Here is a 23991-nt window from a genome sequence, read left to right on the forward strand (position 1 = left end):
CCAGCTTAGCCAAACTGTTCGATCCTGGTGTGTTTGCCCTCCCACTCCCTCGAACAAAATAGAATTTAAATAGAAAATGTATACTTTTACCAGTGTCCGCCCCCCCCCCCTTTCCCCTCGAAGAAAAAAGCCTGAAAGACGCGCTTCATCATTGTGAAATGTTATAATTTGTAGCTTGAGTTATATATCTACTTTTACTTATCAATTCAGTCTTACCAATCGTTTACAGGCTGATTTTTCCATCCTGTTAAACGTCAAAACATCATTTCGTCATCCATAAATCAATTCTATGGGGCGTCTTTCAAGTCAGTAGAACGACCCTGAGTTCACCCAGCTCTGATGGGTACCTAACTCGTGTTACGGAAAGTAAAGGCGGCTGGGAAAAGTGCTGACCTCACTATCCCTTCATGTGCTGAGGTCACTGAAAGAGGTGAACTCTACTTCACTTAACCCCATGGATAAGTTTGAAAGGGGAACTTCGCTTAGTTTTTTTTTAAATAAATTGTATTTAAAACATATTCCAATGCATGAATGTTTTTTTTATTTCATTTTATTTCAGGGTTTTTTCCGCAAGGAACTTTCGACTTATTTTCCGGGTAGAACCATGAATCAGATTACCACATTTATTGGAGAATCGGATTACCACTTTTATTGGAGAAATAGAAACCACCCAGATACCACCGCTGTAGCCGGCAGGGCTGTTGGGCCCGGCGAGGATAGAATTATGTTAATATCGCCTAACGACTGGCGTGTATCGATCGCTTGCACCATATTTCTCTTTGTTTTATTGTCTAGTTTAAAACCCGGACCCGCGCCAACACACCGGTAGATAGCACACGTGTCACGGCGTGGTGTGTTAGAGGCAAGTACACACCAGAGGATAAGTAAAAAAAAATAAGTGTGTAACTTGTAACACTGTGTAGGTGTGTAGCTTTCTGAGCCTATTTTTTTATATTATTAATTTAGTAGGCTTAGCAAACAAAGAAGAAAAAAAACTCAAGCACGCGTTTGTTATTTTATTGATACGTGGTGTTAGAGTACACACAGTGCGTGTTGCGTTTCGCGAGCAGGATGACGCTTTGACAGTGAGTACGTTTTAGTTTATAACCCGCCTTTCTCGTGTTCGTAGAGTTTTAAAAGCAGTGTAAACAAAGTGATAATATATAACTTTATACTTAAGTAAGTTCAGTTTTATTTTCATAAAAGTGTTGTGAACTTATTTATGAAGGTCATTTTAATTATCTATTTATTTATTTATTTTGGTAAATTAAATGAGCGCGCTTAATGAAGTTGTTAAAACACAAATTGGTTCAGCCCTGTATAAAAAAAGACAAAGATACTCAAATCAAAAATTTTCAATCGCTTAGAACAGCAACACGCTCATAAGAATTGAAATATTTAAAAAAGAAATATATGTGCACAATGTAACACTATTTTGGCGTAACAAGGGGGTGATAATTAAGGGGGTCGCTCCACCTGGAGGGGCAATTTTCTATATATTTCGTGATGATTGGCGGTTTTAAAAAACCTATTCAATACTATTGTGTCGTTATAAATACGGATAGAAAGCACTCGTATATAGAATCTAGATGGGCTTTATAAATTATCTCTTTTTAGCGATTGTAAAATAATCTATAGTGTTAAAGAAAATGAATTACTTTATGTTGGGCTGTCTCTATAGTTTACTCCAACACCATAGACTTGTAGCTCAGTGATAGCACCCAGCCTTAACCGATGCTTTAAGAAGATGCTTGCCTTGGATGTCAGTACCAGACGTGACTCCCCTGCAGCCGACACCACTTCAGACTCGAGCGAATTCTCCAACAACCCAACAACACCATGCGCATGTCAGCAGACGACCAGCGGAGTGGATAACCAGACGCTCGAGTCTAAACACGTGCATCAGGTAGGGGATTAACTCTATTTATAGAATTCGAACACACTATTCCTCTGTGTTGAAATCGATGAGTTCTAAATCATCTGTCCCATGTGTCTTGGACACAAACAGGTACAGTTGATGATGAAAGTACAAGATTGCTAACCGAGTCTAATTATACGCATCATCTACAGAGTTTCTTCCAGGCATCTCATCGAGGGGGGGGGGGGCGAACGAGATGGAATATAGTAAACATATACTTTTACTAGTGTCCACCCGCCCCCCCCCCCCCCGGAAAAAGTTGACCGCCCCCTTCCCCGAAAATATCAAGTGCCCCCCCCCCCCCCCCGAGAAAAAAAATTGGAAGAAACACTGATCTACTACGGGGCCTAACTCTTTTATTTAACTTGACCTACCGTAATGTACACGATTACTAACCTGAAGTCCTCCAGTTCTGTTACCTGGTTAAAGAAGGCGTACAAAACAATTAGATATATGAGAGGAGGGGGTGAAAAGTCACAAATTTCACTTTTTAGGATCTGGAGACAAGAAAAACTTGCTTTGACTTTTCGCCCCTGTGACTTTTCACCCACTCCTCCCCTATACACATATAAGACATACACTATTGAAAAAAAAAAGTTGATTTGATAAATTTTAAGTTAAAACATAAAATTGAATAAATTGTGTGGTCAAATGCTCGATTGTTAATCCAAAAGTCACGAGTTCGATTCACTGGCTCAAATTAGACCACCCAGCCAATATGTCTACTTTGAACTAATCATGGAACATAAAGTAGGCTAAGAATGGTGATGACTACACAATCACTTCATAAGCAGACTTTAAAGAAAAAAAGTTTAACTTTATTTTGTTGCCAAATAAACTATCAACTCCACAAGAGTACTATCCTTAATTTACGCTTTGATATAACTTTTTATAATATGATATGATATGGCTATTATAACCAGTGGCGTCATTAGAACAGGGTGTCACCCAGTTCAGTAAGTGTTCGTGTCACCCCAGCCCCTCTCACAAATTTGCGTTTTCTGTTTTGTGTCACTCCCCCCCCCCCCTACTATTTTGTTATTTTAACCGGTTAAAACATTTTTTTTCGACTGTAAGTTTTACGATTTATCGTCTTGGTGTCCCCCCTCCCCCCTTAAATGGTGTCACAAGGTGCGGACCGCACCTCCTGCCCCCGCATTATGACGCCACTGACTGTAACTACTATATTAAACTAGCTTTGAAAGTAATTATACCTACAACTATAATCATTTTTTTTCTTAAGCAATAGATTAAAATATAACGGGAAAAAACATTATTCCGTATTTTTTTCTTCGAGTTTTTAATTTTAAAAGCAATACTAAACGATTGATAGCTTTGTCGATTGCTGCCACACTCCCGGAAGTCTAAACCCACGTGTGTGGGGGGTGGGGGAAAACGTGCTCTGAGATTAACATCAGCGTCTAAAAATAAACATAGTGCATGGAGTAAATAACAATGACGTCGTGTTTACTGGAGAGGTTAATGTGTAGGCTACGTGGGGTGCATCGCAGAAATTGTTGTAGTTAGAGTGGGGGTTGGTGTATCGAAACTTCAGCAGTGTTTCTTTCAGGCATCTGCCTTTTAGGGACAGCCCACTTTCATTGTATCTCTTCGATACAGAGTTTCTTCCAGGCATCTCTTCGTGGAAAGTCTACCGCCCCCCCCCCCCGAACGAGATGGAATTTATATAATAAACATACACTTTTACTAGTGTCCGCCCCCCCCCCCCCCGATTGCGCCCGAAAAATGTTTACCGCCCCCCCCCCCCCCCCCGAAAATATCAAGTGCCCCCCCCCCCCCTCTCTCTTTCACAATGAGGCTACCAGTTATCCAAAATATTAAGCAAAAACGTCATTTTTAGTATTTTTTACATAGTCATGGACTGTGTTTCATTTTTAAGCACAATACACCTTCATAGGTCAGATGGATATTTTCATTAGTCCTAAATTGGATACACTTTTACTAAATTTGATACATCTTAGTAAAAGGACATACTGCCATTATCCCTAAATTTGGTACGCCTCTATGTTGCAGGTGTATGCGGTAATAGCCCCTAAATGTAACCACATCAAGCAGATGGCTTGGCCTAAAGTCTGTCGTTTTTTACAAGGTTTACAGTACGGGGCACTGGTGGCCGATGTAGGTGAGTTGACGTTGTTTTGTCATGCAGGTTTTTTTTAAAACCTTTTTCTTCAGGTACTAGGGGGGGATATAACTTTCATGTAGAGGGGGGGGGGTCGTGGGCACAGTGATAATTTCCGAGTGGGTGGGTGTGGTGGATGATTAAAGTATATATAGTCTATATAAATTATATTCTTTTTTTCATTTTTTTCCGAGGGGGGGGGGGGGGTGGAAGTACTCTGGGGATGAGTATAATTGCCATCCCCTCTCCCTTCTCTAAGTTCACGTCAACGGTAGAAACCTCAAGCGTGACCATCTCATCTGTTAACATTTGTGATCATCTCATCTGTTAACATTTGTGACCTCATCTGTTAACATTTGTGACCGTCTCATCTGTTAACATTTGTGACCATCTCATCTGTTAACATTTGTGGCCATCTCATCTGTTAACATTTGTGACCATCTCATCTGTTAACATTTGTGACCATCTCATCTGTTAACATTTGTGACAGTCTCAACTGTTAACATTTGTGACCATCTCATCTGTTAACATTTGTGACCATCTCATCTGTTAACATTTGTGACCGTCTCATCTGTTAACATTTTTGACTGTCTCATCTGTTAACATTTGTGACCAACTCATCTGTTAGCATTTGTGACCATCTCATCTGTTAACATTTGTGACCATCTCAACTGTTAACATTTGTGACCATCTCATCTGTTAACATTTGTAACAATCTCATCTGTTAACATTTGTGACCGTCTCATCTGTTAACATTTGTGACCATCTCATCTGTTAACATTTGTGACCGTCTCATCTGTTAACATTTGTGACCATCTCATCTGTTAACATTTGTGACCATCTTATCTGTTAACATTTGTGAGCATCTCATCTGTTAACATTTGTGACCATCTTATCTGTTAACATTTGTGAGCATCTCATCTTTTAACATTTGTGACCATCTCATCTGTTAACATTTGTGACCATCTCATCTGTTAACATTTGTGACCATCTCATCTGTTAACATTTGTGGCCACCTCATCTGTTAACATTTGTGGCCATCTCATCTGTTAACATTTGTGGCCATCTCATCTGTTAACATTTGTGACCATCTCATCTGTTAACATTTGTGGCCACCTCATCTGTTAACATGTGTGACCATCTCATCTGTTAACATTTGTGACCATCTCATCTGTTAACATTTGTGACAGTCTCAACTGTTAACATTTGTGACCATCTCATCTGTTAACATTTGTGGCCATCTCATCTGTTAACATTTGTGACAGTCTCAACTGTTAACATTTGTGACCATCTCATCTGTTAACATTTGTGACCATCTCATCTGTTAACATTTGTGACCATCTCATCTGTTAACATGTGTGACCTTCTCATCTGTTAACATTTGTGACTGTCTCATCTGTTAACATTTGTGATCAACTCATCTGTTAACATTTGTGACCATCTCATCTGTTAACATGTGTGACCTTCTCATCTGTTAACATTTGTGGCCATCTCAATTGTTAACATTTGTGACCATCTCATCTGTTAACATTTGTGGCCTCATCTGTTAACATTTGTAACCATCTCATCTGTTAAAATTTAAGAACTACATCGTTTGACATATTTCTACCTGTATTTTCTACTATGCAATGAACAGGCATATTTTCTCTCATTTTAGCAATTAAAGGCAAGTCGATACCTTATTATGATATATATTTAATTAATTCCTTACAAAAAATTTTGTTCAAAAAGTTAAAATAATTATTTGGAAACGCTTCACGATTCTGCTTGTCATCTCTGCACGAGGGCCGTGCTAATCTTCTCTGTATCGTTCCAATCTTATTGTATGTACTGCGTGAACAGTACCAAAAAAAAAGTTAAAATTAATAATAAACGAATGACGACCTACCCCAAAAAAACATTGAATAAATATTTTTTTTCAATATTTTATTTTGGGTACTAAGAAAATTAAACAAAGTTTCTTTCTTTTTATTTACAGTAAGGATTATATTAATACAAGTGCAAAACAAAAACTTTTTATTTGAGTTTTTAAAACTGTAATTATGCAACTTTTCTAACTTAGTAAACTTTATTGTGTCTTTAATATTTTGTGTTCAATTTAATTTTATAGCTGGCTATGTAAATAAAATGTGTATTGTCTCCCTTGTATAAAAACTTCAAGAGTAAACAGACAAATTAGCAACTTTTTTTTTTTTTTTTTGCAGATGAAATGGAAAAACAAAATTAAAAAAAAAGAACTTTTAATAACAAGCTTTTATGTAATAATGCACTAAAAATAATAATAATTTTCTTTAAATATATAATAATACACTACTATTTAAATAACTATAAATAAAAGCGTGTCATTATATTTTCGTTTGGATACCTTTACTAATATTTAGGAAGAAACCCCCGAATCTGTCAGTTAGAAGTGCTCGAAATTTCGCTCGCCCGTTTCGACAGACAGAGGAAGCAAGTTAAATAAAAGCTTGTAAAAAAAAAGTATAATTTCTGTGTATCAAACACTGTTCCTGAGCACATTTTTTGTTTCCGAAAACCGAGAAGGTAAATCTCAAGGTTAGCAGCATCTTGGCTGATCGGTTGAATAAGGCTGGTATGAGATAATGATTGCTATGTAACATCTTGTGATTTAGCCTGTGATACAGAGGCGTAGCTATGGGAAGGCGGATGGGGCGGCTGACCCAGGCGCCGACTATGGGGAGCTGCGCCAAACGGGGTACAACAAGATTTTTTTTTTAAAAATCCTTATTCTGAGATACTTTAGTGAATTATACACTTGGCTTTACAGACTGATTCAATGTTTTCTACATCACTTCTATGATACCAAAGTTAAGATTGTTATCGGATAGCGACTAATAAGACGCGACCTCTATCTTGACAAATTGGTGTTGGGAAGGGGGGCGAGACAGATTTATATATATATATATATATATATATATATATATATATATATATATATATATATATATATATATATATATATATATAATTTGTGTGTACGGGTAGGGGGGGGGAATTAATAGTTCGCCACAGGCGTCTGAAAAAGATGTGTCACTACGCTACGACTCAGAGGCGTGGCGAGGAGGGGGGACATATGTCCCCGGGCGCCGACCTTAGGGGGGGGGGCGCCAAAATGGGTTTGAAAAACAAATTGAAAGCTTGAGGGGGTGCAAATCGAAAGTTTGTGGGGGGGGGGGTGCAAATCGAAAGTTTGAGGAGGGGGGGGGTGCAAATCGAAAGTTCGAGGGGGGGGTGCAAATCGAAAGTTGTCCCCGGGCGCCGGGAAGGGTCACTACGCCTCTGCTACGCCTCTGCTGTGATGGAATGTCCCCGGGTAAAATGCCAACATCTTTTGGTTTATCTTGTGATGGAATGTCTCGAGGTAAAATTTCACCACCCGCCAAATGGTGAAGATTATTTTGTGATGGAATGTCTCGAGGTAATATTTCACCACCCGCCAAATGGTGAAGATTATCTTGTGATGGAATGTCTCGAGGTAAAATTTCACCATCCGCCAAATGGTGAAAATTATCTTGTGATGGAATGTCTCGAGGTAAAATTTCACCATCCGCCAAATGGTGAAAATTATCTTGTGATGGAATGTCTCGAGGTAAAATTTCACCATCCGCCAAATGATATTCAAGGTTCACAGAGCGAAATGGTGGCAGCAATAGTGTATAACACTGGTTTCAGTACCCAGATTTATCCCACATTGAGCCCAGCAATCAATTTTTATCCCGATAAGCTGTCAATAGAAAAGAAATTGCGTTGTGGTGGGGGGGGGGGGCTTTTTCTAAACTACACACAAGCAAGCAACAAAGAAAGGTAGACCATGAATAGGTATTGATGTTTTATTAGAAGCACATAACGGCATTGATTTAGCATATCATGGCGACCATATTCTCAGATAAATCCTTGAGGCAGAGGCGTCGCGAGGTGGGGGCGGTGGGGGGGGGGTGACTTCATTTAGAGGTGACACCATTTTGGGGGGTGGGGTGACACCAAGAAAAAAAAAGTTGCAAGATATATAGAATAAATAGTTTTTGTTGCCAGTTCAATGAATGGTTAATTAGAGTTAAAATGTATTTTAAGTACATGATGACGATCTAGACAAGTTTGTGTGTGGGAGAGGGGGGGGGGTGACAGTATGACGCACATATGCAAACCATAGAGAAAACAATGCAACACCAAGATGTATTATATGAACACTTTTTCCCGGGGGGGGGGTGTTGAAACCAACTGCAAAACTTTTTTTCTAGTAGCCTAATCCCTTTAGGAGTATTGTAGGATTTTATTTCTTTACGCCATTTTATTACCAACTTTCTAGCTTAGTATTATCTAGCACAGACTGGATTTCGTAACAAAAATAAATTCTCTTCTAACAGATAAGCAATTAGATGCTCTCTCGCTCTCTCTCTCTCTATCTCTCTCTCTCTCTCTCTTTGTCTCTCTCTCCACCCCATGCGAATGGCTATCTCTGTATCTGTCAATGATCGGATCACTGAGTAACTAATAGATATACGGTCACTTCCTGTGTGTATCAGACGACTAATTCAATGATAATAACCCTATCTTTTCTTTACTCCGACTCTATAAATAGAATCTATAAATAGAATGACAAAGGGAAGGAAACGTAATTTTAAACTGATTTCCGCCATTAAAAAATAACATGAAACCTACAGTTCACGACACATCGCATAGGAATTTAAAATAAATATTAGGCCTTTAGGTTTAATACATACTGCATAGAATCTAGAAATTTAGATCTAGTGTTCTGATTAGTTTAGAATATAGTCTAGAATCTAATCATACGGCTGCACAAAAAGAAAGTTTGAAGGAAATAGAATAGGAATCTGCAGAAGCGGAGGTAAGAAGGTTAAATTAGTAATTTACATGATTTTTATTGTACTTTCACTGTTTGTTAGTCCCAATTATTAAATCTTTAGATCAGAGGTCAAGCTTGATCATGTGTAGTATCCATTGTGGTGCATTGGAATGAAAAGCCCACATACTTAAATATAGAATCTACTATGCCTATACTACAACTAAGTATACTGCCCTATACTTTAAATTTGTTACCACAAGAAAAAGGCCTATTTACTATTTACTATTATTAGTTAGAATTAAATTGAATTGAAATATTTGTTTATCTTTATAGTTTATAGTGAATGCATGCTAATGAGCATTATTCAAACTGCTGTTATATTTAGGCTTATAGGCCTATATATACTCTATAGTTTAGGCTATATAGACTACAGACTATATATTATATACCAATATTGTGCATAAAACTTAAAGCATGTAAGCATACACAATAATAATATTCATTAGACCCATAGTTACAGTAACTAAGACTCGTACTATTTAGTACTACTTTAATACTACCTTTAAACTATTAGGCATAATGAAATAATGATTAATGATTTCAGTGTTTTCCGCACTTGAGAGGAAAGAGGTTGTAGGGAACTTAGAGACTAAACCTTGCCAGCATACTGGATTTCTGGTGATGACAATAGCAGCAGATAGTATGCGGCTCAGTTAATACTAAAAACAATTGATTTTAGTAATTAGTGGTAAGCTGTTTTTAAAATAATATATTATAACATGGTATCGCAAAGATTCAGGTTGTCCGATAAATAGTAATTAGAGTCAAGATTATTTAGGACTATAGTTTAGTGCTTGGTTAGTAACATGCATCAAGTTGGGAAAGACATAGAAATTGAAATACATAGAATTTAATGTGTTCATTCGCAAACGTTACTATTTAAAATTTTTTAGGCCTGCTTTTTATTGCTGAATAATAAAATCACTATACTTATCCACAATATTATGTTTAAATAAAGTGAGTTTAGATCAGTCGAGTAAATAAATTTAATAACAAGACATAACTAAAATTTACAAATTTACACTGAATATATATATATATATATATATATATATATATATATATATATATATATATATATATATGTATGTATGTAATTTGATTGCTATTTTATAAAAGTATGTAAATCACAGAATAAACATTACTTTGTATTGTGTCTACAGCTTAACAAAAAATGCAACTACTTTGATGGATTGCACTAAATAGGGGTTAGCTTTAATTTAATAATTAGTGAGATATTCTTGCTAATCTATGTGTAAATTGCTTTTCAGGACTATGAGTGTGTGTTTGGCCATCCAGATTTCATAACTACAACTGATGTTCAATTACAAGGGATATTAATCAGTCTCACTGTGCCTAATCACTGTGCCTAGTTTCATCCTCAGGTAACTGTACTATAGGCATAACCCATTTTTTAAAGTAATTATTATAGCAAGAGATAGCATTATATGTTATAATAAATCTAATGGATTTTAATCCAAAATATTGTATTAATTATTGTCTTTTCTTAAATTCTAATAAATCAGTGAGTTGTACAACATAGAGGGTATTATATTTGAATGATAATTGAAACACATATTGTTACAGAGCTCAAAACTATGTACTTATCTAATGTAATTAATATATTGAAACAGTTTTATTGAAGCATATTATTTCATATTTTACCACACAGAGACTGATGTGTAAGCTTAAAGTAAAGACATCAAATCAAAGTATCAGCCATCAAGAGGGTAAATATTGATAGTCTACTTCATTAATCTTCAATATGAATGAACACAATTTTAAATCTATAATCTTTTCTGATAATGTTTGTTTCTTGTTATTCATCATGTTCAGTGCTTTATCTTTTCAAAGTAATTAGTCATAGTAAAGAAATATTAGAGATAGTAATATAAATTTGTAATTTATTTCTCTTGCAAGTTCCACAAAAGAAAGTATCAAAATATTTTGCCTTTATTTCATTTACAGAAAAACATTCAAAATCATATTGTGATACACAAGTCAAGCAAGTCTATGACCAGCATTTTGATACAGGCCAAGAAAAAGCTGAATACTTGATTGGAAGGGTGGCACAAAAAACATGAATTATCACTAGGGAAACAAGCTCGGAATACAGTTCACTGTTAGGACAGCAAGCCAAATACTTCTAAACTTATTTGAATCATTTTTGCTGTTTATTATAATTCATCCAATTGTCTTATTAAATATATAAATTTATATATATATATACACAATTCCTAATAAAGAATTTCTCAGAATGTTTTATTATAATATTTAAAAATGAAACAAACATGTTCCCAGAACACAGCCACATAATGTCAACATGTTCCCAGAACACAGCCACATAATGTCAACATGTTCCCAGAACACAGCCACATAATGGCAACATGTTCCCAGAACACAGCCACATAATTTCAACATGTTCCCAGAACACACAAAATGACAACATGTTCCCAGAACACACAAAATGGCAACATGTTCCCAGAACACAGCCAAATAATGTCAACATGTTCCATGAACTCACAAAATGGCAACATGTTCCCAGAACACACAAAATGGCAACATGTGCCGAGAACACACAAAATGACAACATGTGCCGAGAACAATGCCCCTTACAGATGACATGTTCCCAGAACACAGCCAGTAGTTGGCCTGCCATAAAAAGTTAACAATACTTCACTTTTTCCTTAACAATTTTACAAGCAGGTAAGAAAGCCATAAAACTTTACTGTGGTGGATATAGCCAATAAAAGTAGGGTAACCTTCACTATATGCAATTTGTAGTTTTCAATGCCTGTCCCATGCATATTATTTAGCCTAGTGTTTTGGGCCTTGCTTCATTTACTCAATAAATTACATAGGCATGAGAATTTTCATTTTAATCTGCAAAAGCTACATTCTGTAGATTACTATTTTCAAACTACATCATATATTTTTCTCTTCTCTGATGAAAAATATTCCTCATATTGTTTGTGTCAAGTATTTTATTTTTATCTATGCAATACTATATTCCTATTTTATAATAATTACTTAGATCTATATACAAATTCTTTTGAAAACTGTTCTTTATTGATTTGTATCATTTTCGTTATTTCTGAAAAATAAAACTTTGTTTGGGAATCCTTTTTTTTGTTTCTGTACAAATTAATAAACATAAATACCTACTAGGCTTAATATCCAGCAACATTAAACAATTAAGTAGGGCCTATTGTTAGTAATGGTAAATTTTATACTAATTAATGTGATTTCTCCTGGCCACCTTGTTCTGAATACCTTCAACTGTGTCAATGTTGCAACCAACTCCAATAATTAAAACTGAAGCCATTTACTATAAAGTAAAACTTGGGTGTAATCCAAATCCACCCAGTTGCCGGGGGCAAGGTACCAAACATGATGTCCAGTAAAGGGTTAAGAAAGTATCTATATATATATATATATATAATTCTCTTCTGGGAGCCGTTAGAAAACAAGCTGCAAGCGCCTCCTTGCAGTCCCCTCTCTTTCTCACTATCACTACCACCCATACCCCACCCCCACATTGTCTGGTGAGCTGTGTTCACTCTAAATGTTTACAAATCGTAGAGCCGTCTTTCTATTAGGGGCAGATAATTTAGTTCGATTTTAAACTTACAGGAGGTAACTAAGAAATAACTAAGAGGAGGCTGCTTTCACGGGGGAGGGGGAGGGGGGTTAATGTTTTAAAGCAAATATTTTCAGTGGCAGCGTTGGTACTGTCGAATTCACAAATAATGAATTACTGAAAAGTAGAAAATAAAACAACTAAATAGCGGCGTATGATACGCTGCGGGTCGGCTCGTCATTATTAAATCACTATTAAACCCCTCCTTGCCTACGCCATTGCTTGTATGCATACGGACGTTATCGGAATTTACTGTAATGCTTATAAGTCGAAAATGCGAAAAAGACACGTTTAACATTACTAGTTTGAAGAATAATATTCATGTTAGCCGAAACAGGTGTATTCTAAAGTTGTTTAAATTCATTTTATTGTTCATTACGATTATGTTGTCGTAAAATATAGGCCTATTTAAAAAAAGCATAACTAAAAAGTGTTTTAACGCATTTTCTTCTTACAAAAGCCTCTCATGCATGATATCATTAACATTACGGCAAATCAAACCCTTGAAGAAGCCCCATCAACCATTCAATTATTACGATGGGCAACAAATAAAACGCCCGCATCAAGGTACAGTCCTTATGCTATCGACATTAGCTCAACCCCGGCAACTAACGTGTCCCAAAACCAAGAATTGAAATCTTGACCCATTATTCTGATTAATTAGTGGTTAAACATCTTTAGGCATCTGAAAACGTTAGTTTTTAATCTAATGTACTCAAAAAGGAACAACATAAAGCTTTATGCCGCCTTAAAAACCCAATCCCATGTTACGCAAGGCGTCGATAGAGAAAGAATAAGGCTTTGAGTCAGAACAGGCAAGGGCTTAGATAACTGCCAAAATACCTAATCTGTAGACCTCACAAGTCTAGACGATATATTTGTGCCTCTGTTTTTAGACTTTCAGAACAAATACATGTGATGTGGTCAATAGGCACATAAAAGAGAAAAGTAGTTTTAATCTAGAGACTTCAAACATTTCTGAAGGACCAAATTTGAACTTGTAGGCCGTGGTGTCGATGCCAAAGTTTAGCGTCGTCCGCAAAGATAAGCTATCGTTATATCATCTCTATGCCCATATTGTGACAGATATTTACAAATGTGTCTAATATAGGACAGAATACATTGCTACTCAACAGAGATAAGCGCAATCACTTGTCCACGACTTAAGAAAGTAAGAAACCACTGTACTGCAAAACCCACCTAAATAGAAAATGTCTTAGATCTGTGTTTTAATACAAATGTGTACCTCGTCGCGAGTTAGGACCTGTAGGTAGTCTGTTACTACTCTATATCTAAAAACAATAAAAAGATAACATGAATTTTACTTGTTCAATTTCTTGGTTAACTGTATTTGTTGCATCTTGTTCAATTTTGTTAATATTAATTAACCTAAAGGGTTCAAATGTAACAAATAAAATTGTGACTAAGTTTCCGAGTGCGGGTATGCGGACACTAGTTGAAGTATATATCTATTTATATTTATAGAAATGAAAGTATGTTTATCTGTTTGTCCTATATGAATTACTACTTCTTTTTCATCGGATCGCCATAAAACTTTGTGAACAGAGTTTTTTCCAGGAATCTATTCGGGGGGGGGGGGGGGGGTGTGGGGGGTGGGGGGGGGGGGGAAAGCAGAACGAAACGGAATTCATATAGAAAAAAAAATACTTTTAACAGTGTCCGCACGCCCCCCCCCCCCCAACACGCCCCCCCCCGGAAAGATTTCGCCAGGGCGGCGTCCTAGCAGGAAGCAGAGGCGTAGCAACCTATTCCGGCGCCCGGGGCGAACTATCAATGTTGTGCCAACCCTATTCAAACGCTGGCAAAAAGGCGCCCATCCCTACATACACTCCTCTATATAAAATAATTGAGGATATCAGTCATGTATAAATCTGTTTTCTTAAATTTTAATGAAGAATGAGGATTTTTTAAAAATTGTCTACCCCTTTTGGCGCTCATTAAAGCTCATTTTAGATACAGTTTTGCATTATAAATATAAAAAAATACGGGGGGGGGGGGGGGGACGCCAAATTGAAAGTTTGTCGCCGGCGGGAGGGGGGGGGCGCCAAATTGAAAATTTGTCCCCAGGCGCCAGGAATGGTGCTACGCCTCTGAGATTCAATGATAAAACTACACCAGGTTCAACCGCCAGCTCCCCGGCGGTTGAATGACCCAGAGCGGCCAAGACCCACCTCGGGCGACACTACGGTTTAGATGGGTTACTATAAATGTTCACTAAGTAGAATAATGAGCGCCCGCCGGCGCCCTGGCAGTTGGCGACAGCGAGCGCCCCGGGCTCTACCGAGAGTGACTCTTTAAAGAGCACCCTACAATAGGGACACGGTGGCACACGACATTTTATAATTAAACCGAATTAGGGGCGCCCCTGCGGAAGTATAACCAGTGGCTCCCTGGAGCACCAAGGGACGCGTCTCTAACACAAGGGCGGTCGCCAATGTGTGTTCTATCTCACTATTACAGAGGTTGATTAACGTACACTCAAGGCTTTCATACAGTGAGCCTTGGAGCGTCTAGGCGGCAGTGTGGACAAACCCGCGCCCCAAAAAAAAGAATATGTGGGTTTGTTTGTTTAAGCATTACCAAAGATTTCATTCGTTTGTCATTCAAATTTGAGAAGCTAATGCTAATACCCATGTGGTGGTTTCTGCGAAAAAAAATTCGATTTGGTGGCGCCCCGGCAGGGTTCTATTTAGCTCCCCGGGTTTTCCCGTGAGTACTATGGTACATTTGTTCGTTTTAATAATTGCGAAACGCTATGAATATGATGGGCTACCATAATCGCTCACTATACCGAGTGAGGCGCCTTCCTACCTAGGCCCACCTACCTACATACCTAACTCCCTGCCTACGTACCTACCTATCTACTAACCTGCCTGCGCTGCTGCCTGCCTACCTACTTTCCTACCTACCGTTATTCCTGCCAAACTGCTTTCCTTCCACCCCGCCTGTCTACCCACCTCACATCCTACTTACACCCACACATATCTTCGTATGTATATATGTATGTGTTAGTGTTCTCTAGGACTATGTATTTTTACATTTTTGTTGTTACGTAGAACTATTCAGTATAGAGGAGTTTCCTTTTTTTTTTTGACGTTGTAACTGCCGCTAAAATATTCTTTTTTGTATGTGTGCATAAAATAGTGTAGGTTTATTAACAAAAGTAAATTTTAGTATGTATTTAAGTATATATAATCATTTTCGTCAAGCCAATGTGTTCATAATCTTAAATTTAAAAACCCATGAAACTCGATAGCCAAAGATTTAGAATGAGAATAATTGCTATTTAACCAGAAACACCTATTCTAATTATTGTAATATTTTTTAAAATAAATATACACAGAGATAGATTGTTTTCTTATATAATTAATTTAAAAAAACAACTGTATTTCATAACGAAAATTAACACAAAATACATTCGAATAGAAACTGTCAAGGGAGACTACTCTAATATTTGTAGGAATAATAGTTTTTATTTAGAGTTTTTTTTTTATTATTAGAAGAAAAGTTAATCATGTAGGTTCTATAAAAGATTACCTTGCATTTAAAAAAAAATATATATTCGATAGGTTTAGAAAGAGAAATAGTCAAAATTATTTATTATATTCATTAGTTGCTTTTTTTTAATAATATAGTACACAGACCTGTTTTAATTATTTTTTAAAAATCTTATTTTAATTAATAAATTATAAATGAAGATCGAGGATCTATATTTTTTTAAAAATAGTTTAACTGTCCCTTAACAATTGTATCAATCGCTGAGAAATTAAGAATTAATAATTACGTTTAACGCTTTATTAATTAAACTAGTTGAATTATTTCCGTTTTGATAAACTCTCTCTCTTTATAACTACTAACGCTTTATCATTGAGTTTCTCGAGAGAAAAATACAGGAGAGCGGTAGTTATCATTGACTCTGTCATTGATAATTTCATTGAGTCTTTCATAGAAAATAGTGTTTGATCGGCTGCTCTCTCTCTCTCTCTCTCTCTCTCTCTCTCTCTCTTCTTATTTAAAAAAAATATAGAGTAATTTCGTTAAATGTTTCCCCCAACCAACCAATCAGCAAGAAGCAATCGGACACGTGTCACACCAATGGCGGCGAGACACCGCGCTTTTAGAGGTGAATAAATCATGGCCGGCTATCTGCATCGGAAATCTTATCTGCGCTTGTTTTTGTGGATTTTAAAAAATGTATTGACCTGCATGTGGTTGAAGATATCACGATGTACTTTAGGAATAAGCTCTTGCGTACAAGCTTAAGCTTGGTTTAAACTATTGAACTGTTTTCTTCAGCTGTAGTATTTTATTCGAAAGGAAGATTTAGCAATGCATTCATCAAACCTGACTTTTTTTTCCCCTGAAGTTTTTACCTCCTGGCTGTAGACATGAACAATGGTTCTAGTAGATGTTTTCCCTCCCCCCCCCTTTTTCCCCTGAGAGATGCCTGAAGGAAACAATTGAATCAAACCTCAATGGTTGAGGCTTATTTCACTGAGTGTTTCTCATTGCGAGCAAAATCAATACATCTTTCCACAAGATAAACAAATTATGTCGTGTTATCTGAGTACGCCTTTGTTGTGAGTTTTATTTTAACTGGTGTTAGGTTTAACACTTAGCTTGCTGAATGATTGTTGTTTACCTGGTGTCAGGTTTAACACTTAGCCTACTGAATGGTTGTTGTTTACCTGGTGTCAGGTTTAACACTTAGCCTACTGAATGATTGTTGTTTACCTGGTGTTAGGTTTAACACTTAGCCTACTGAATGATTGTTGTTTACTTAGAGTAAGGTTTAACACTTAGCCTACTGAATGATTGTTGTTTACCTAAAGTAAGGCTTAACACTTAGCTTACTGAACTTTTCTCGCACTGTTTCTATTATAGCTGCAGCCATATTACAAATCTAGTACATAATAATCCTTTTTTTTAATGTTCAAAAGCTTAACAGCCCGACCTTTAAGGCAACAGCAGGCAATCAAATGATATTTTAATGCGAATACAGTATCAACTTACATTATCACATGTTAAAAGAAAGGCCAAAGCAGGTGTAATCAGGGTTTTATTTTCAGACATATTTCTTAGGGGGGGGGGGGTGAAAATTCCGTTAGGGAGGGGGATGGAAGCTGGTTAAAGTATATGTTTTCATTATAAGAAAAGCGATGCCTGAAGAAAACGCTGTGTGTAATAGGATCAGTTCCTGGTTAAATGTGCACACGATTATGGAGAGAAAAAAAACGCGCCAGACATTGAGCTATAAGGTCGCATTAATTATTTCTCGTCTGATCTCGTATGCCCCCCCCCCCCCCCCCATACGACGCTGGTATCGGCTGACACACGTCTGCGATTTGATAGTCTTCCAATCTTTGATGCTTTGATATGCCAGATAACAAGCACGCTTCCTGTACGAATTATGCTCGCAATCAGATATTTGATTGTGATCGATTTTTGGTTGCTTCTATCGGTAGTAGTCGTATAGAGACAGCTGACATTGGCGGATCTAGGGGTGCATGCGGGGCTTCACCCCCTTCACCGTGTGTTTACGGATTTTAGCGCCCCCTCCTTTTAAAAAGTTGAATAAATCTGTTGACTAAGTCGATTGATGTCTGCAATCAGTTTAAGTAATGTACAACATGTTGTCCTACATTTGTGTAGGTGTAAAAAGTTGGTGTTGGCTAAACAGTATTAGTTGCGCGCACATAGAAAATGGACTTGGCAGAGCATATGTCAAATGAAGTATCCATTCTTTATAACCTATACGCTATACGTTAGAAGCGGGGTCGTCTTGTAATCTCTTATCAGGTCAGATCCAGACCGAAATATATGCAGATAGAAAGTATGAGTATTTAAATAATTTGTTGAGACAGGCGAAGAGTTCATCTGTTTCAATGCCCTCGGCATACAAGGGGATAAAGTGGTCAGCACTATGACCAGTCGCCTTTGTTAGGTACCCATCGGAGCTGGGTGAACTCGAGACTTTCCGGTTAGAAGACAAGTTTTCTACCGCTAGGCCGCGCCGATCCATAGGCAGTGAATACTCCCCTTAATTTAATACCCCCCCCCCCCCCAGTTAATACTAGTAAAAGCTTGTAATAAAAACAAAATTATCTTAAAATATATTTAAAAGTCAAATCGATGTTTTTAATTAAAGCGGAGTAACTCTAAATGATCTAAATTTCCGGATGTTACTTTCAGGATGTGGCAGTGGTCGATATCTAAACGTCAACTCGCCCCTGTACAGCGTGGGTTCAGACGTCTGCCTGCCCTTCTTGGAACAGGCCAGGGCCGGAGGTCACGAGGTCACCGCGGCAGACAACTTACGTTTGCCGTACCGAGATGGCGTTTTCGACGCGGTGTATTCAGTTGGTAATATTGTTGGTACTTATGAGATCGCCGGCATTTCAATGAATCAATACAGTATTTAGTGAAGAACTGATTTTTTTTTTACAATAAGGCTTTTAACTTTTAGCTGATAGAGTTTAAGTTAGAGTAGGGTCAGAGTTTGGTAAGGATCAGAGCAAGGGTTAATTCGGATTAATTCCTGAGTTTCTTTCTTGCATCATCTTTATTTAGAAAATATATACCTTAACTTTTTAACTTTGCCGCACCCCCTCCATAGTTTAGTTAAAATTTGCAATTTTAAATGCACTCCCACCCCCCCCCCCACGAAGTTTCAAATGCATCCCCCCCCCCTCCCAGTTTTTCTTCAAGACTTTTTTCTCCTGGTGGGGGTGCACTTGAAATTTTCGTGGGGGAGGGAGACGGGACGAACACTGTTAAAAGTATATGTTTTCTATCTAACCTCTATTTCGTTCGGGGGGGGGGGGGGTGGCAGTAGACTTTCCACGAAGAGATGCCTGGAAAAACTCTGCCCCACACCCCACGGGGGGGGGGGTGAAAAGTCTTTTTAAAAAACATAGTTAAGTCCAAATGGGACAGTGGTGAGGTCAGTAAATATAACCTACCCGGCAGTGTTTTCAGTCTCTCCCCCCCCCACCCTCTCCATGCCCTCACCTTGTGACGCTTCTAGCTAACAGTGACATTCTCCAATGACGAACTACAGCTATCCAATAACTACATTCAGCAACCAATGACAACAATACCGCTAATATCAACCATAGCTACCTACACCAGCAATGACAATCGATAACTAACAATAACAACGATAACCTAACTAACGATGACGGACATCAATAAAAAAAAATCTCTTGTTAATTTCCTGCAGGGGTCATTCATCACTTCTCCTCACTAGAGAGAAGAATCCAAGCATTGAAAGAACTTTCTAGAATTCTCTCGTCCAATGGACAGCTCTTGATTTACGTTTGGGCCTTCGAACAGAAATACAGAAAGGTAGTATCTTTAGTAGATCTCTTGTTTAGCTTTACACCAATGCTGAAGATTTACTTCAGTGGCCTAGCTTTACATAAGTGGTGTAGCTTTATATTAATAACATATACTTACATAGACACCCGATTTCGCCGATACTATTGGCATGACTATTATCTGTTGCGTTTTCAAAGAAATCACTATTAATTTGTTCAGTCAGCAATTAATCCATAAATTTCATCTCTATGATGTAGGCCTACCTCAGAAGTAATCAAATATTCGAACATAAATTACTAACGACCATACATTATTTCAGTTTGAGAGTCAAGACATCCTCATTCCCTGGAAAAAGCCGAAGTCAAATGGTTCGTTCTTTTTTTTCTCTAAACTGTGGTCGATTTTGGTATTACCTATTCTTAAATTTAGGTTGTCCCACAAAAAATGTTAATACAGCCCCCCCCCACACACACACACACACACAACAGATGCCTAAAGAAACTCTCATAAATATAAGTATAGGTGATTTTAATTTAATCAACACTAGCAGTAACACTTCGATTTGGTTAAATAACTATTTTACTTTTATTTTTTTTATGAATGTATGTTTTTTTCCCCATTTAACCAAATGTCAATTTGAAAATGTCTTTATCAAAGATAATTTCGTGTTTCAGGACTAAATAGAACAGTCGCCAATATGTATGGGCAGGTTATTGGTGCTCCTGCGTATCAAGAAAGTCAGTCACTACCTAGACAAGAGTATGTCAACACTGGAGTATCATCCAAAATGAAAGTGCGCAACCCTGCGAATCGTCTATATACTCAACAAACGTGCGATCTTCCGCCGGAAAGTGGATACAATATAACGGATTGTACAAACAATGGGACGGACGACAGTAGCGATCTTCAGGAAGGTGTGGGTCTACAATCATGTCGTGTTCGTAAGCTGGGACACCCAACGAACTTCAGCAATATGCTCATATCAGATTGCCGCAAATTGGGGAGAATGCTCCGCAGTTTATCGCAGAAATCAAACTCCCAAAGCGATGAAGAACCAACGGAGCAACTAAACCAAACATATAATCTCAGTCCCAATTTCCAAAACATTCCCGAAGCTCAGAAGAGAAACCTGAGACAAAAATACTCTCCGAGATCTCGACGGCGAAAACGTGATGTAAACACCACCGAGAATTGTGTATCAAACGGGATGGGGGACTCTTTAACAAACGGTATTGGGGATGAGATTCGGTCTTCGATTTCATCACAGTGTAGTAGAGCGAGCAGCACCGCTTCTGAAGATTACTCTGAGGCGTCACACACGTCTTATGAGATAACCTCCCGTTTGTGGTCGGAGAGTGAGACTTCTGAACAACCACAAAGTGATCGGCTACAACAGCCACCAGACCGGACGGAGGAGACACCGGAAATATGTGAACTTATACCGGAATCTGTGCCTGATCAAGCGCTTACGGCATCGCATGTCAAAACGACATTTCCGGAAAATGTTAAAAATATGCTTCGAAAATTGACGCACAGTTTTCACCCAAATAAAAAACAACCGCAAGCGGAATCAACAGTTATCAAAGAAGATAATAACAGTAATATAAAACAAGAATGTGATTCGAAAATACCTGTAAGTTTAATTGATTCTTTAAAAACTAGGAAAACGGAATTAAAACAGGCGGACGAAAAGATGAATCTCTCCGACGCTATGACGTTGCTAGGAGACGGTGTACCGGAAGATCTAATCCTAGATCAACTGGATTTCACGGCTAGGCTTGTCTTTCACCAGATGAAACAAACAAACTTCGCCATTCGGAAATTTCCGCTCAGCAGTGTTGACAATCTTGATGAAAACAACGCTAGATCAGCGCCACCTGTACATCCGCCAGCTGTTACGTCATGTCCGCCTCAGGATATATTTGAAGCTTCTGCTCCATTCAACGATATCAAGCAAAAAATTGAAATGAATTATAACGGAAATAAACAATGGACTAACAAAAAGATCGAAGATAATACACACATTGTGTCAATGTTCGATCCTCTTAGGGACCAGTACAAGTTAAATGGTGACATTAAAAAACATAGTCCCATCCCTAAAACTGTTGTTACCAGTCGCTATCCTTTTAGGAAAGTATCCAAAAATGTATCGGCCAGTGATTCATTTACAAGCAGCAACGTGTCTAACATCGACTTGACTAGTGACTCTCAGACAAGCGTCCACGTCCCCAACACCACCTTGACCAATGACTCCCAAACAAGCAGCCAACTCTCCACCACCGACGCGACCAGTAACGCTAAGACGTCAAACAGCCGCGTCACAAGCGACTCGACCAGTGACTCCACGACCAGCGGCAGCTCATCCAGCACAGACGCCTCCAGCGAAGACTCTGACTCCACCGAGGACTCCGACTCCACCGAGGTCTCCGACTCCACCGAGACCTCTTACGCCACCGAATCTGAAGTCAGTACTAGCAACCGACCCGTATACAAAACGGCCGCCTTAAAACATTCCTCAAAACTTTACCTCAACCCATCCTTGCTCGGCGGCTACACCAACCCAACAAACACCCACGAATCCCCGTTTACAAAAAAACATCACCACCCTGGAAACCATCCTGTACACTATCATAATAAAATTTTAAATTCACGTTTGGAACAATTTACCGCGCCGGAAAAAGAAACGAGGTCTCGCCGCCGCAACAGAAACTCAAACGTCAACCACTCCAGCATTATGAAAGGTATACTAATGGGCAACACGACTGATGTGGGATCCAACCCTACCACAAACCACATCAAATCAACAAACACGCCATCAAACAGAAGTACCGCACCTGATAAACAGAGGAATAAAATAAAAAAGAAAAAGCCCACTAATAAATTGCATTTAAACGAAACAAAAGACGCTTTAGCAGAAGGGGCAGATAACTCCTTGAGCCGCTATTATCACGTCTTTAAACAAGGCGAGCTCGAGGGTCTTATCAACGGGCATGTGCCGTCTCTAGAGATCACAAAGTCGTTCTACGATCACGCCAACTGGTGTGTCATTGCTAAAAAGTTGGCGCAGTGACAGAATGACACGGGTAGAATGTTCAAGGATATCATCTACTATATAAATGGTTACAATGTTTATCAATATCATCTATCAGTGACATACATAAATGTTAATGAATATCTTCTATCAATGACATGAACGGGTAGAATGTTCATGAATATCATCTTTCAGTGACAGAAATAAACGTGTATATTGTTCATGTATGACATCTATCAGAGAAATAAATAAACGGGTATAATGTTCAAAAAGGGGACTATATATCAGACACAACCTAGAAACCTCACGCTGTTATAATTACAACGGGTAGACATTTTTCCTCAAACAAACTGTACGGGACTAACTACATCAAAATATATCATAGTGTTGAAACTAATGGTAGGTTTTTACTCAGTGTTATGTATCATCGTATCGTTGAAGTCATAATTTCGTTAAAATCCTGTGCTTTGCAAAACATTTTCAATATATATATATATATATATATATATATATATATATATATATATATATATATATATATATATATATATATATAAACACACACATAAATATACATACATGATACATCCATACACCCATACATACATACATATATACATACATACATACATACATACATACATACATACATACATACATACATACATACATACATACATACATACATACATACATACATACATACATACATACATACACAGTCTCATCCATCCATCGCCTACATACATGCATATATATATATATATATATATATATATATATATATATATATATATATATATATATATATATATATATATATATATATATACTATATTATCTCTTACCCTATTTCTCGTAAAACATACATGGTACACAGGTTTAAAACAAAAGCAAGTGCCTTGTATTGTGTGGCCTAGAGTCTAGCTCATACGAACGAACATTAATTTTTAATTACGCTACTTGTGAGAATCTTTCTAAACAACAACAAAACAAAGCAGCTTCCGTTAAAATAAACGGATGTTTGTTCCCT

At 37.6% G+C, this 23991-nt stretch overlaps 1 protein-coding gene, 1 long non-coding RNA gene and 1 other non-coding gene across 4 annotated transcripts; 2 read left to right on the forward strand and 1 right to left on the reverse strand.

Annotated features, from left to right (window-relative positions):
- Positions 1 to 1664: 1664 nt before the first annotated feature.
- Positions 1665 to 23030, forward strand: LOC131947742 (serine-rich adhesin for platelets-like). Of its 2 annotated transcripts, XM_059309024.1 has the most exons (6): positions 1665 to 1906; positions 3953 to 4061; positions 18800 to 18970; positions 19830 to 19954; positions 20247 to 20295; positions 20602 to 23030. In XM_059309024.1, exons 1-6 carry the CDS (start codon positions 1748 to 1750, stop codon positions 22995 to 22997), a joined length of 3009 nt encoding a protein of 1002 aa, XP_059165007.1. In that variant the 5' UTR covers positions 1665 to 1747; the 3' UTR covers positions 22998 to 23030. The 2 variants fall into 2 exon arrangements, with proteins under 2 accessions (XP_059165007.1, XP_059165008.1); XM_059309025.1 differs by lacking the exon at positions 1665 to 1906 and having other exon boundaries at positions 3993 to 4061; positions 18800 to 18966.
- Positions 5801 to 5906, reverse strand: LOC131947751 (U6 spliceosomal RNA). The gene has a single exon (XR_009387918.1). It is a non-coding gene; the product is annotated as a U6 spliceosomal RNA (small nuclear RNA).
- Positions 8857 to 11170, forward strand: LOC131947744 (uncharacterized). The gene is made up of 5 exons (XR_009387917.1): positions 8857 to 8928; positions 9491 to 9634; positions 10218 to 10331; positions 10619 to 10676; positions 10915 to 11170. It is a non-coding gene; the product is annotated as an uncharacterized LOC131947744 (long non-coding RNA).
- Positions 23031 to 23991: the final 961 nt, after the last annotated feature.

The sequence above is a fragment of the Physella acuta genome, unplaced genomic scaffold, assembly GCF_028476545.2.
Source record: "Physella acuta isolate Inbredline_101_S28 unplaced genomic scaffold, ASM2847654v3 ptg000605l, whole genome shotgun sequence".
Classification (NCBI taxonomy): domain Eukaryota; kingdom Metazoa; phylum Mollusca; class Gastropoda; family Physidae; genus Physella; species Physella acuta.